Source organism: Nothobranchius furzeri, chromosome 7 (genome assembly GCF_043380555.1).
Source record: "Nothobranchius furzeri strain GRZ-AD chromosome 7, NfurGRZ-RIMD1, whole genome shotgun sequence".
Classification (NCBI taxonomy): Eukaryota; Metazoa; Chordata; class Actinopteri; order Cyprinodontiformes; family Nothobranchiidae; genus Nothobranchius; species Nothobranchius furzeri.
The window spans coordinates 64,940,439-64,953,165 of NC_091747.1; the positions used below are offsets into that span (position 1 = coordinate 64,940,439).

Consider the following 12,727-nt stretch of genomic DNA (forward strand, 5'->3'; position numbering starts at 1 on the left):
GACAGTCATCAGCATAGAGGTGGAACATTATGCTTACGAAAAAGAGGAGGGGCCAGAATGGACCTTTAGGGCACTCCCCATGGTAAATCAGCATTGTTGGACGAGTAATCCCCGCGGTCATAAGGAACATTATTTCTTTTATTTTTATACTATTCTTATTTCTAGTGTTGTTTCGAGTGTGCAGGTGCCCTCCTAGGATTGGTGGACGATGGCCAGGGGACGTTTGGATTGGAAGATCAGCTGGAGCAAAGGTGTTAAAAGGAGCCTGATGAGATGCAGCTGTGTTCTTCATCCTCCACTCGTTCCTATCAGCCACCACTTGATGCTCTGTGTTTGCGTGATGCCCTCGTGCTGTTGGGACGAGTACCTGCCATTCGAGGATTGTGCAGGGGTGAACCGCCTTTTTCTTTGCATTCCTGTTTTCTCCTGTTTGGATAGTCAGGATCAGGATTAGCGTTAGGTAAGTTTGGTTGTCAGTTATTTCCTCTAAGTTTGTAGGTCAGTTGTCATCCTGGAGTTAGAGGGGTTTTGTTTATTGTTTTGGACGTCGGTTCACCCTGAGTTATTAATCCTCCCTCGTCCTTAGTTCATCGCCTTGATCTAGTGAATAAATTATTGTACTCGGACTTCTGGTGTGGTGGTTTGGAATTGGTGGAAGATGGAACCATGTTGATGTTACAGCCTGGTCCTCCTAGACGGGTTGTAACACTCACACAGAAGCCCCCCCCCCCAAAGGTCAGGACATATTCATTGCAGAGCTGAACCTGTCATGTCCACCTATGGTCCAAATGCTGCTGTCAGGTCCAAGAGTAATAAAACCGGTGCATCTTCAGAGTCCCTGCCCATTAAAATGCCAACAAGGACCCGTCAAGAGCAGACTCTGTGCTGTGCTGGCTTTCAAAACCAGACTGAAAAAGCTAAAGTGTCTGATGTTCTCTTTAAACGGACCTTAGGTGGATGTACACAACCGTCTCTAGGATGGGAACGCAAATAAAGGCCTAAAGATAAAATCAGAAGAGTCTTAGTCTACTTCCTTCAAGAGAGGGCTCACCACTCCTTAAAGGGTGAGTCACACCCTGGGTCGAGTCTTACTTCACCAACACTTCCTGTTAGACAAATGCGCCTAAAGGAGGCGTCGCCTGGCGGACTGAGAGAGCAGCACTGAGGCAGTGATCAACAGCACCCCCCACACACTCTATGTTTTTCAGTCCCAACAACGGGTCATTAACAAGTGTACACACACCTGCAGCAGACTCACTGCTCAGTACAAGAACCAATAGAGAAACTGCTGCAGGCTGGAGGATATCCTGTCCACCACAATCACTAGCAGAAAGAGGGAGGTAAGCGGCTCCGAGCCATAACATTTCATACCGGCAGGCCGAGACTCAGCTGCAGTCCAGCGCCGCGCAGCCAGGTAGTCCCATACCGACAGCGTCACACTGCACCGCTACAGCCATCAGCAGAGCTTCATCCTGCAGATGGACATGTCTTAGGAACCCAATCCCCCATGACAACCCCCCCCCCTCTCTCTCTCTCTCTCTCTCTCTCTCTCTCCATCTCTCCATCTCTCCATCTGTCCATCTGTCCCTCCATCTGTCCATCTGTCCATCTCGCTCTCTCTCTCTCTCTCTGTCCCTCCCCCTCTCCCTCTCTCTCTCTCTCCATCTGTCCCTCCATCTGTCCATCTCTCCATCTGTCCATCTGTCCCTCCATCTGTCCATCTCTCTCTCTCTCTCTCTCTCTCTCTCTCTCTCTCCATCTCTCCATCTCTCCATCTGTCCATCTGTCCCTCCATCTGTCCATCTCTCTCTCTCTCTCTCTCTCTCTCTCTCTCTCTCTCTCTGTCTGTCTCTCTCTGTCTTTCTCCATCTCTCTCTCTCTCTCTCTCTCTCTCTCTCTCTCTCTCTCTGTCTGTCTCTCTCTGTCTTTCTCCATCTCTCTCTCTCTCTCTCTCTCTCTCTCTCTCTCTCTCTCTCTCTGTCTCTCTCCATCTCTCTCTCTCTCTCTCTCTCTCTCTCTCTCTGTCCCTCTCTCTCTCTCTGTCTGTCCCTCCCCCCCCCCTCTCTCTCTCCATCTCTCCATCTCTCCATCTCTCCCTCCATCTCTCCATCTCTCTCTCCATCTCTCCTTCTCTCTCTCCATCTGTCCCTCCCCCTCTCCCTCTCTCTCTCTCTCTCTCTCTCTCCATCTCTCCATTTCTCTCTCCATCTGTCCCTCCATCTGTCCATCTCTCTCTCTCTGTCTCTCTCTCTCTCTCTCTCACACACACCAAACACACTACGCAAGATACCCAAGTTGTTTGGACGCATCCAATCTGGTCAGCTACACTCACTGAGACAGAACTATGTCTCGTTACACCAAATGCAGAACATCTCGTACGAGAAGCACTGCTGGGATGCGCTCTGGCAGGACACCTGCACCCGCAGAGATATCCTTATATCTCAGTGCAACCACACACACCTCTCCCCCTCCTACTAAGCACAGCACACAGTAACACACTACAGTCAGATCTGGACTTCACTGAGACATAACTAAAGCCTCAGCACATCTCATCTCAATGGGTTGACTGCAGACAGCCTCTCGGAACAACCACTTGAAGATACACTTCCCATAAAAACCAGAAACCAGGTGCTCAAGATTGGACCTGATCTCGAGTGAGCGTGCACACCTTTGGTTTCCATAGCAAACTCTGCAAAGCCATCGGGCGGAGGGGGGATCCATTTAGACCAATCTCCCAACCCTAACCCTACAGAACCACAAAAGACTAAAAGAGTCCACGAGATTAGAGCAGTTCTTTACCATCACCTTTCCTGGACAACACATATGTGTTAAAATCCCCAAGGATTAAAACCCGATCATACTTTGGAAAAGCCTCACCAAGAAACTCAGATAAGCCATTCACAAAGTTTGTGTTAAATCTTGGTGGACGGCACAAGAGCATGATGGGAGCTGGGAGAGACTGGCGACTGATGGAGGCACACGTTCACAGATCAAATCACCAACAGCCCTCCTCCATTACCCGAAGGTCTCAGGATACTAAAATATGCAGTCATTGGGGAGTAGCTCCACAAAAACAGTGGATTCCCCTGTAGGGACCCAAGATTCTGTAATATAGAGGTAATCCCGTCCAAAGAAGTCAAAGAGTTACTCATCGAAGACCTGGCATAAACCTGACGGTGGACAGTACCAACCAGGCTGAACCGTCCTGCTCCCACAGTGAGGGCTACGGTAAGTGACGTGTCAGCTGACGTTTCGTAAGTTCTGCCAATAACTTCCCTACAGCTAACGCGTTCTGGGGGTGACAGGAGGCGACACGGGACAATCTGGTCACAGCTGACAACTGCCACCATCCAGGAAGCTGGGGGGTCCAGCAGATGACACGGCTGCCTGCGATGAAGACCACAAACTCCCGACAGACCTCTGGATAGCTGTGTTCTTAGCTTCACCAGGCGTCCGCCATATTTACCCCATCTCTGATGCCTCCTCCATCGAGGTAAGTTCAGTACCCAGCACAGGAACTCAAGGACTCCTGAAAGTAGCGGAGACCTATCTTGTCCGTTTTCACAAAAATGCATCAGTCGAAGCTCCAGTGGGTCCCAGCATCACATGTAAGTCATGAGCATACCATACCAGAACCACAGTGATGACCAAGGGAGTGGCAGGCGGGCTACCACACGTGTCTTCACCTCCTTCCTTTGTTGGTCATTTTGTCTCATCTGTCCATCCCAGATTGTATGTGTATGTGTGTGTGTGTGTGTACTCACTGCGACCATTCAGTGTGTGTGTATCCACCACAGCTGTATGCTGGGAGTTGTTGACCATCAGAGTCATTTCCTGTCTCGAGGTCAAGGTTTCTTTCCTCTTCTTTGCCAACTTCCTGTGGACACAAAAACAAGTGGAGTGACGAGATCTGTCTTCCCGAGTTTGGAGTATCACAAACCAGGTCCTGGTGGAGCAGCGATGGACACAGAAACACACACATGTAGATGGAAACAAGTCTCAAACAGAAAACTAGGGAGACAGAAACTGGGAGGAATCCAACCTCAGACAAAGATGAAGACGTTAGAATAAAGCTAAGGGACTGATGAGCGGAGGGTGGTGACGGACACTGGGAGACACTACTGAAGAACAATGTAAGTGCTGAGGGACCAGGGAATACAGGGACACAACAAGACAGGAAGGAGACATAACCAGGTAACCTATTACCTGGTACATCTTTGTTCTGGTTTTCGTGTCTAGAGACGGGGACGAGTGAGACATCTTTGGTTTAAAACGTCTTTGAGCAACATGTGGAAAGCCTTTGGGGTTAACACGTGTTCTGGGTCTCATTAACAGCACACATGTACGCACAGCAGGAGAAAGAACACTGATACTACGGTCCAGGATGGGGAACCCCTGGAACCAGCCTGACTCGGCTCCTCCTCAGAGTCCATGACAGCTGAGGCTGAAAACCAGACTCCAGCCAGTGGCATGCGAGGGCAGCAGTCTGTTTTGAATATTGCTGGGGACAGTTATGATCATTCATAATTTCAATGACTCATTACAGTATGAACTGCAGTGCAACGACAGGTGTGGAAAATCAGGGCTTTATTCAAAAACTATAAGTTTAAACTGCGGAACTACCAGTCACCGAACGAGCTTTTACCCTCGGCACCATCGCGGCGCATGTAAACCTGCTCATAACATGGTGTGTAGCTAACCCCTGTCAGGACATGCTTAACTACATATTCCCTCACCAGAACCACTATCCATGGTCTCACAGCAGAACCGTTCTTCACCATGATCAACAGAACCACCTGGAACCAACGTCAGACAAAAGTGTGCTAGGAATGATGAGCCAGTGGTGGACATTACCCTAAAGCTAACAGCAGGGGAGCTAACGGACTAGCTACTGTTTAAGATCCATCATGTTTGATGACTGATTGGAGGGAACAGGTTTCCCAGCCCAGAGTCCCTTTAGTCATCCCCACGGGGAGCGGGGCCCAATCCAACCCCTTAGAGCTGAGCAGGAAGCAGGAAGGCATCGGGTCCCGTTGTAAGTCTTTAGTCTGACCCGACCGGGATTTGAACCCTCATCTCCCAGTCCCAGGGTGGACACTCTGCCACTAGGACACTGAGGAGGTGCCACACTCTTTCTTGTTTTATTCACAGTTAAAGTATAATGATTAAAATGAAAAATACACATAATAGAGAAAAGGTGTGTGTAGCAGTGCAACAACGAGCCTGCAGCTCTGAACACGGATAACGAAATGTCAACAACAACATTCTCTCCTCAAGGTCCAGTCTTTCAGGACTCTTCATGCCTCCACATAAGGAACACTCGCAGCCCGGACTTCCTACATCAGATATGAACTTCTACAACTTATAAGCTCGATAATCATTAAATAAACGTTTGTTTGTTGCTGCTTATAATAATTATAATATAATGAAATGTTTCATTAACGTGCTGAATGACTGAAGTTTGACATGAATGTTATGTTATGATTACAGTGATTGAAATACGTTTCAGCATGTTTACGTGACGAGGCCATCACCATTTGCACGCACACAAGAACAAGTAAGGTTACGTTAAACTCGACTCACAGGTCTACAGCCAGGCCATCTTAATCTGGCTATGACACAACTACAATGTTATCCCCTCACAGGAGACTGGAAGTCTACACGTAGTCCCTTTAATCAGAGCCTGCCTTCCTCACACCAGCTGGACTGCAGCTCTGAGAGACAATAAAAGATAAACAATAACATTCTCTCCTACCAAGGTCCCCGTTACAGAGGAACTCATAAAATAAACTCCTTCATTCCCAGAAGAAAGACGATTTTATAATTATAAACAATGAAATGTTCATTCATCTGTGTTTAATGATGTATGTTTAGCATGTTTGCTGGATGAGGTCATCACCATTTGCACTCATACAAGACAGAGTAAAGTCAAGTTAACGCATGACACACAGTTAACCTTTTGCCAGATTCGTAGTCTCCAGATCCAAGAGTGTGTGTTCTGAGATTCTTGGTAGCATCTCTCAAACTTGTCAACCCCTGATTGGCTGGCCAAATCCATAATATCAGCCTATTAAAACTAGTGCCTCTGGTTTTTCCCTCAGTGGAGTTCGAACAGTTCAACAGTTCGAGGGTTCAAGAGAAAAGCTTCAGACGGCCATCTGAGCAAAGCTTCTTTAACCCGCAAAGATTTTGACACGTTGTCAAAACCCTTAACCTTCTACGCACCTGCGAAGCTGAGAACAAGATAGTACCTGCAGAACAAAGCTAACATAAACTCCTTCACAGTTATTTTTAAGACGCTCGGTTTCATCTATCGTTGTGACCCGGAGACATCTCAGGTCGCATCGAGGTTTCTCTACGAACCACGTGCAGTGGGGTCGCCGGCTCCTTGACATCTCGGATCCAAACGGGGGTCTCCAGAACGGGTGAGGTAGAACACAGCGAGACAGCGTCTGCATGTGGTTCTGATAATAACAACTTTATAGCTCATACGTAAACCAAACTCTTTGATGTCCAGAAGTCAGCTCTCTGAGAAACGGAGATTCTGACTCCATCACATTATATTCACACATAGGCTCCACCCTTTAGTTCGCATCCACTCACAGAAAATAATAGTTCAAACATCTGGTCACGTTTTAATTGTTTGTAAAATAAATTCTTAATTTCTTTTGTAAACATGACTATTTCCTGAAACAGACCAAGTGAGTACGATCCCTTAATGAATAAAAGAATCCTAGAATCTTCTGACTAAAACAATAAAGACCAGGCAAGGTCATATTCTATATCTAACAGAGTATTGCAGCTTATTGGTCTCAAGTAGTGTTAGTAGTATAAATAGCTCTTAAAGCAAGTCACCTAACCAAATATACTATTTAATCTAACATTACATGACACATAAACAGTCCTTTGCCCATCAGAGCTTTTGACAAGTCATCAAAATGTTTTGTTTGCACCTGCGAAGCTAAGCAACAGTTCCTGCAGGACGAGCTGACATTGTTCCGACTCCTGAAAGAGTCCCAGACGCGCGGCTCCATCCATCTGTTGTGACCTGCAGACAACTCTAAGACCAGCTTAGTGGAGCCGCAGTTTCTTCTACGGACCTCGGTGCCTGGAAGTCCGAGGACTTCAACATTCCGGATCTATCACGAGGGTCTTCGAGTGGGTATGTAGACACACGGATTTCATGTTCTGTGTCCCCTTGGTCCCCAGCCCCCTCCTGTGTGTCCTCTGCGTTCTCCTCATGTGTCTCCTGGTGTTTCCCAGCTTCTCAGGTCTCCCCTAGTCACCCCCGTGTAGTTTTATCTTCTATAGGTTCAGCTTTTCATTTTATTAGTTCCCTTTAGTGTTTGTGTCCTTCCTCCTCTTGTCATCATTTGCTTATCTTTGCCCTTAGTTTCTACGTTTAGTTTTTAGTGTTTTATAGGTGATGTTATCTTCCCCTCTGCTTGGTTTCCCCTCCCATTTAGATAACTGAACGCACCTGTCACCTGTTCCCCTGATTGCTTTCCTCTGTGTTAAAAGCCTGGCTTGTCCTTCAGTGTTGGTTGGGTCATTGTCGTATGTGCTGCGCTGGTCGTTCCCCTCTCGAGTCTCTCCGAGTCCATGCTCATGTGTGAGCTTTGTTAATTTTGAGTTTTCAAGTTTTTGAGTGTTAGTCTTATTTTGTTATTTGGACTTTTGGCACATCCTCCTTAAATAAATGACTTGTTTTTCTTAAAACCTCTCCAGCCTTTGAGTCGTTCTGGGTACTTCAGCATCCTGGGTCCGACCTCCTCTCCTAAACGGGACACAGCCGCGTTTAAACCAGTATACTTAAAAAGAACGATCTAATCAGCAGAGGGTTCGTTTATATTGAAGAGATTGTTACCGGAAGTGACGCAATCGCGTCTTCTTCTCTGACCAAATTCCTTCATCTACCGGTACCGCCACCTGTTGGCAGGAATTAGTCCGGCAACTTCGGCAAAAGCTTATTAAATCCAGTTCTATTTGTCACAAAATTAAAGGTTCTGTGGAGTCATCAAAATGGCTGCAGACTGGGATGAACTTTGGACGGATTTTCTAACTGAAATGAAAAGGGACATTCAACAGCAGCTCTCCAATTTAAACCAGAAATTACAAAATTTGGATGAAAAGATTCTATCTTCAGATAAAAGACGATGCTATTTAGAATGCTTCCTGCCCCGGAGAGGTCTGAACCCTTTCTTCTGCTGATCTGCCTCCAGATGTGGAACAAAACCTGCAACCAGATAAGCTGACTGACTCTGATTTTCAAGAAGTTGAAAAAAAATAATCCGATCCTGCCAAATTGATGATTAACTCATCCGCCTGTGACAACGGTCCAGCACCCCTGGTGTCGAGTCCGCCAAACAGTTCTTGGGACACCTCCTGTCTCCCGGGAGAGCTGGTAAGCCTCTGGTGTCTGTGATACTAGAACAGGCGCTCCGCTACAATGGTCTCCTGGATACAGGTTCAGATTACACCCTCACTCACCAGTCGATGTTCAACCGCATCTGCACTGGTGCAGGAGGAGGAGTAAGACCTCCAGAAAACAATCCATGTGCAGTAGCTGTCCGTGTTTTCGCTTCTTGTCACATGATCTTGTCATCCAGGTCACTCCTCCCCTTCACGATCGGTCCTATGACGTTGCCACATCCCGTGTACATCTGCGAGCGCGGTGCCATGCCTGTGATCCTCGGCATTGACCTTTTGAAGCACCTTGAAGCTTGTATTGATCTGGAAAAGGTGGAACTTTGGTCAGGTGTTGGAGAACCCCTACCCATCATTTTGCCTCCTGACCTTGACCTCCACTGTCTTGCGGTTGGTGACCCCAAGCATGGGGAAATCGCATGCTCCCTGCCGAGCTCAGAACCTGCACCACCACAAACTCAGCTTCCATCAGAGCCGCCCTCTGATGTTTTCTCTCACATTGAACGGGTCGTGGACCAAGCCGATGCTCTTACCAATGAAGCTGAACGAGACAAGCTATGTCAACTTCTGTTAAAATACAAATACTCTCTTTCAGCCGACTCCTGGTACTCCAACTCACCATCTGAGTTGAACATCTTCTTGGACAAAGCCTGCCCTGATGCTCGAGAGACAGGTACCCTCATCTATTTCACCGACATTCTTGTTCGTCAGCGTACCTTGGATGACCACTTATCCGAGCTGGACCACATCATGGGTCAGCTCGCAGCTGCAGGTGCAAAGATTTCTCTCACCAAAGGTCAGTGGCGCAGGTCAAAGGTTCAGTTTGTTGGCCTCCTTGTGGGGCCGCAGGGAGTGCAGCCTCAACATGGCAGAATTCAAGGAGTGGCCACCATCACACCTCCTACGAATGTCTCTGAACTTCGGAGTTGTCTAGGTGTGTGCAACTACTCTCGCCAGTTCGTAGAACAGTACGCTGAGATGGCGAGACCTCTGACTGCCCTTCTGCAAAGGGATGTTCCTTTTGAGTGGACTGAGCAGCAGCAACAGGCCATGGATGACCTGAAGGCTGCACAGCTCCGTGTCTGGCGCTTCCTGATTGTGACAAAGAGTTCCACCTTGAGGTCGGGTTCTCATCCAACTGCTTGAGTGCCGGTCTCTATCAGGTATATGACTGCGACAGGCGTGTCGTAGCCTATGCTAGTAAGCTCTTGTTCGGTCCTGAGTTAAAATACTCTGACTGTGAAAAGGCTTTGCTTTCCATCATGTGGGCGGTGAAACACTTTTCCAGCTACATTGATGGACAGAAAATCATCAGAAACTCTACATCAGCCAGTGACCTTCCTTACAGTCAACGCATCAGAGATGGTGTGGTGACCAATGCACGCATTGCGTCATGGCTGCTTGCTCCTCAGAGCTTCGACATTGAAGTACGCTGCACGTGTCTCAGTTTCACTTGTCATCTACCTTCTTGGAAAAGTAACGGGTTCTTAATCTCTAACTGGAAGCCCGTTAAACATCCAAGACCTTTTCATGGCTTGTGATGCCCTAACGACATAACATGACATGCAGATCTATTGGCGTATAGATGATGAATCATCAAAGGTCTTTCTCGTGCACCCGGAACTGAAAAGGATCTGAACGATCTTGCAGACTCTCTTGCCAAACAAGGTGCAGCTGTAGGTACCCCATGGTATTTCATCCCCTTGTGGCTCCCTGACGATGTGTCTTCTCGGTCAGACCCACCCCGCATGTGTGTCGTGACTCAAGCTCAGGCCGCTAACGCGTCCACCTCTTGACCATCCGATGGTTTTGTGTGTGTTCAACCTGTCTTGTCTGAAAACGACCTTGTCAGTCTTCAGTCCCAGGACCCTGCTATCAGCAGGATGATCCTGTACCTTTCTGATCCAACAGCTCATCTGCCTTCTTCTGTCGAGCTTGACTCCGTGCCTGAGCTCCGTGCTCTCTTTCGTGTTCATGTCATTCCCTCTTTAAGTGTTGTTAACTACAACAGCGCCGTCAGAGTGACCAGTCTGTCCACAGCCTCCAAGGTTGGTGACACCCACAGAGTCTGTGTTGTCTCTGCAGCAGGATCACTTCACCCTGGGGTGGAAAAACCACCTGTCCCAGATGAGGTTGACGGTTGCAGTGGCACTCCACCTGAGACTCCGCATCCTGCAGTGGAAACACCACCTGCCGAAGGGGGAGTTGATGGTGGCGCTGAGACTCCGGCTGAAGCCCAGTACCTTGCGGTGGGGACACCACCTACCAAAGGGGGTGTTGACTGTCACCCTGTACCACTAATGGCTCACCCTGATCTCTCTGACTACACTTGCGCGTCGACCGAGGGCCATCCAGAGCGCTTACCTGCTGGAGGCTAGGAGGGAGATCTGGCCGTCTGGTTGGGGTCTGGGGTGGTGGGTTGCTGTGCTCAGCGTTGGGCGGGGGAGCCTGCTCATCAGCACCCCAGCAGAAAGTGTCGAACTCTGGTAACCGGTGATGGTTGTACCCAATGTGCAGCAGTACCGGGACCAGAGTGAATAGGGTGTGTATGGGGAGCATGAGTGGGTGTCCGGCGTGCATTTTTGTAAGTCTTGGGTTGTATGTGCATGTGTGAGCATGAGGGAGGGAGTGTGTGACTGTGTTTGTGTATGACTGTATATGTCAGGTGGGGCCTTTGACTCCTCCCCTCTCCTGGGACCTCCTTTGATGATATAGATCTTTGTCTCCCCTCCCCCTGCCACACCTGGTGTGAGGGGTTGTGCCTTGGTCTGCCTGAGTGTTCGTGGCAACCGGGTCTGGGGGTTTAAGATTTTGGCATCTGCCTGTTAGATCCCGGTGGCTGCCTGGTGGGGTCTGGGTCCCTGGGCTCTGCTGGGTCCCCGGCGGGGGTGGTCGCCCCTGGGTCCTGGGTCGCTGGGTCCCGGGCTCGGCCGGCTAGGGGGTGGGAGGCTGCGGGCGGGCCTGTGGGCTTGCCGCTGATATCTCCCGGGACTCTGCCGGCTGCTGGTTGTGGCCCCCCGGGGCGATCCTCTGTGCCTCTCGAGGGGGGCGGGGGCCTTTCTGGTTGCAGCCTCCTTGGGGTTCCTGTGTTCTGGGGCAGCGCCTGGATCTCTGGGACTTGGAGCTCCCTCCGTCTCCTACACATCTTTGGGGGGCAGATCTGTGGTCCCTCACACTCTCTGTTGGACGCTCCTATAGAGAAACCTTACATAAACAAGCGCGTGTACACACACAGGTGCTCACATGGTGCTCTCAAAAGTATGGGCTTGGGCACGTTAAACACAGGTCTTAAGACTATGGTGGGCACTTAATGCACTGTGATTTATTATCGTGATTCTTCAGTTAAACAATGTTGATTATATATTTCTTCAAGTTGACGCAGTGATAGCTAGATCTTGTTGTATTGTTGTTGTGTCCCATTTTTTGTTCTTTTGCTTTTTTTTTGTCTCTTTCTGCAGGTCTAGAAGCAGACTCTTGTTCATTATTGTTTATTTTTGTGGACCCCCCCCCCCCCTACCACCACCACCACCACCTTTTGTCTTTTCCTTTCTCTTTCACCTCTGTCTCCGTGTCTGGTCGGAATTACAAAGCATTCAAAAACAATAACAATAAAGTTTTAAGTATCAGGCGTGACATTAAAAGCAGACGCTTTGATGCTCCACCTGAGAGTAAGTCTGTAAGGCTTGTCACCTGCATTCAGACATCAATTCTGCTTGCTTCACAGCCAGACAGGACACGGTATAAAAACAAAAGAAAAGTATTGAATATGCGGGACTGTCCTGAACAAAGTGGGACATCTGGCCACCCTAGCTACATCGTAGCCACAGCTGCTGTACATTGGGACCACTGGTCCTCTCTGACCACGACCAGAAGTGAGGAGGGTGAAACGCCTTGCCCAAGAACACAACAGCAGAATTCTCTGCAGGGAACTGGGATAAATTCAGCAACCCTCCGATTACTGGACAAGCCTGTACCTCCAGAGCTGCTGCTGCCCCTAAGTAGACAGCACGCGTCCTGTACCTAAACTTGAAAAACAAGTTTTTAAACATGGTGGCAACAAAACTGTCAACTATAAATGTTGTTGGGAATGTGACAATCAGAAGTATTGGTTGGGACATGTCCCAGCGGCCCCAGATAAAAAGACACCAATGGTGGCATCAAACCAACAAAGAAGAGAAGCTAAGAAATATCATAGCAGAGATGGAAAATGCTAATGATACTGTTGACCACAGCTGATTGTTCTGCTGTCCAACTGAGGAGTTGGTTAGAGCTTCAGTTACCCGAGGGTTAGGGTTAGGGT

The 12,727-nt window shown here is 48.6% G+C and overlaps 1 protein-coding gene across 1 annotated transcript in view; it reads right to left on the minus strand.

Annotated features, from left to right (window-relative positions):
* LOC107373288 (receptor-type tyrosine-protein phosphatase mu) overlaps window positions 1-12,727 on the minus strand; it is a gene marked incomplete in the record, with an annotated part of 175,322 nt that overhangs the window by 64,303 nt on the left and 98,292 nt on the right. The window contains 1 exon segment of the mRNA XM_070553545.1: window positions 3,765-3,877. Within this exon segment, the coding sequence (XP_070409646.1) occupies window positions 3,765-3,877 (113 nt within the window).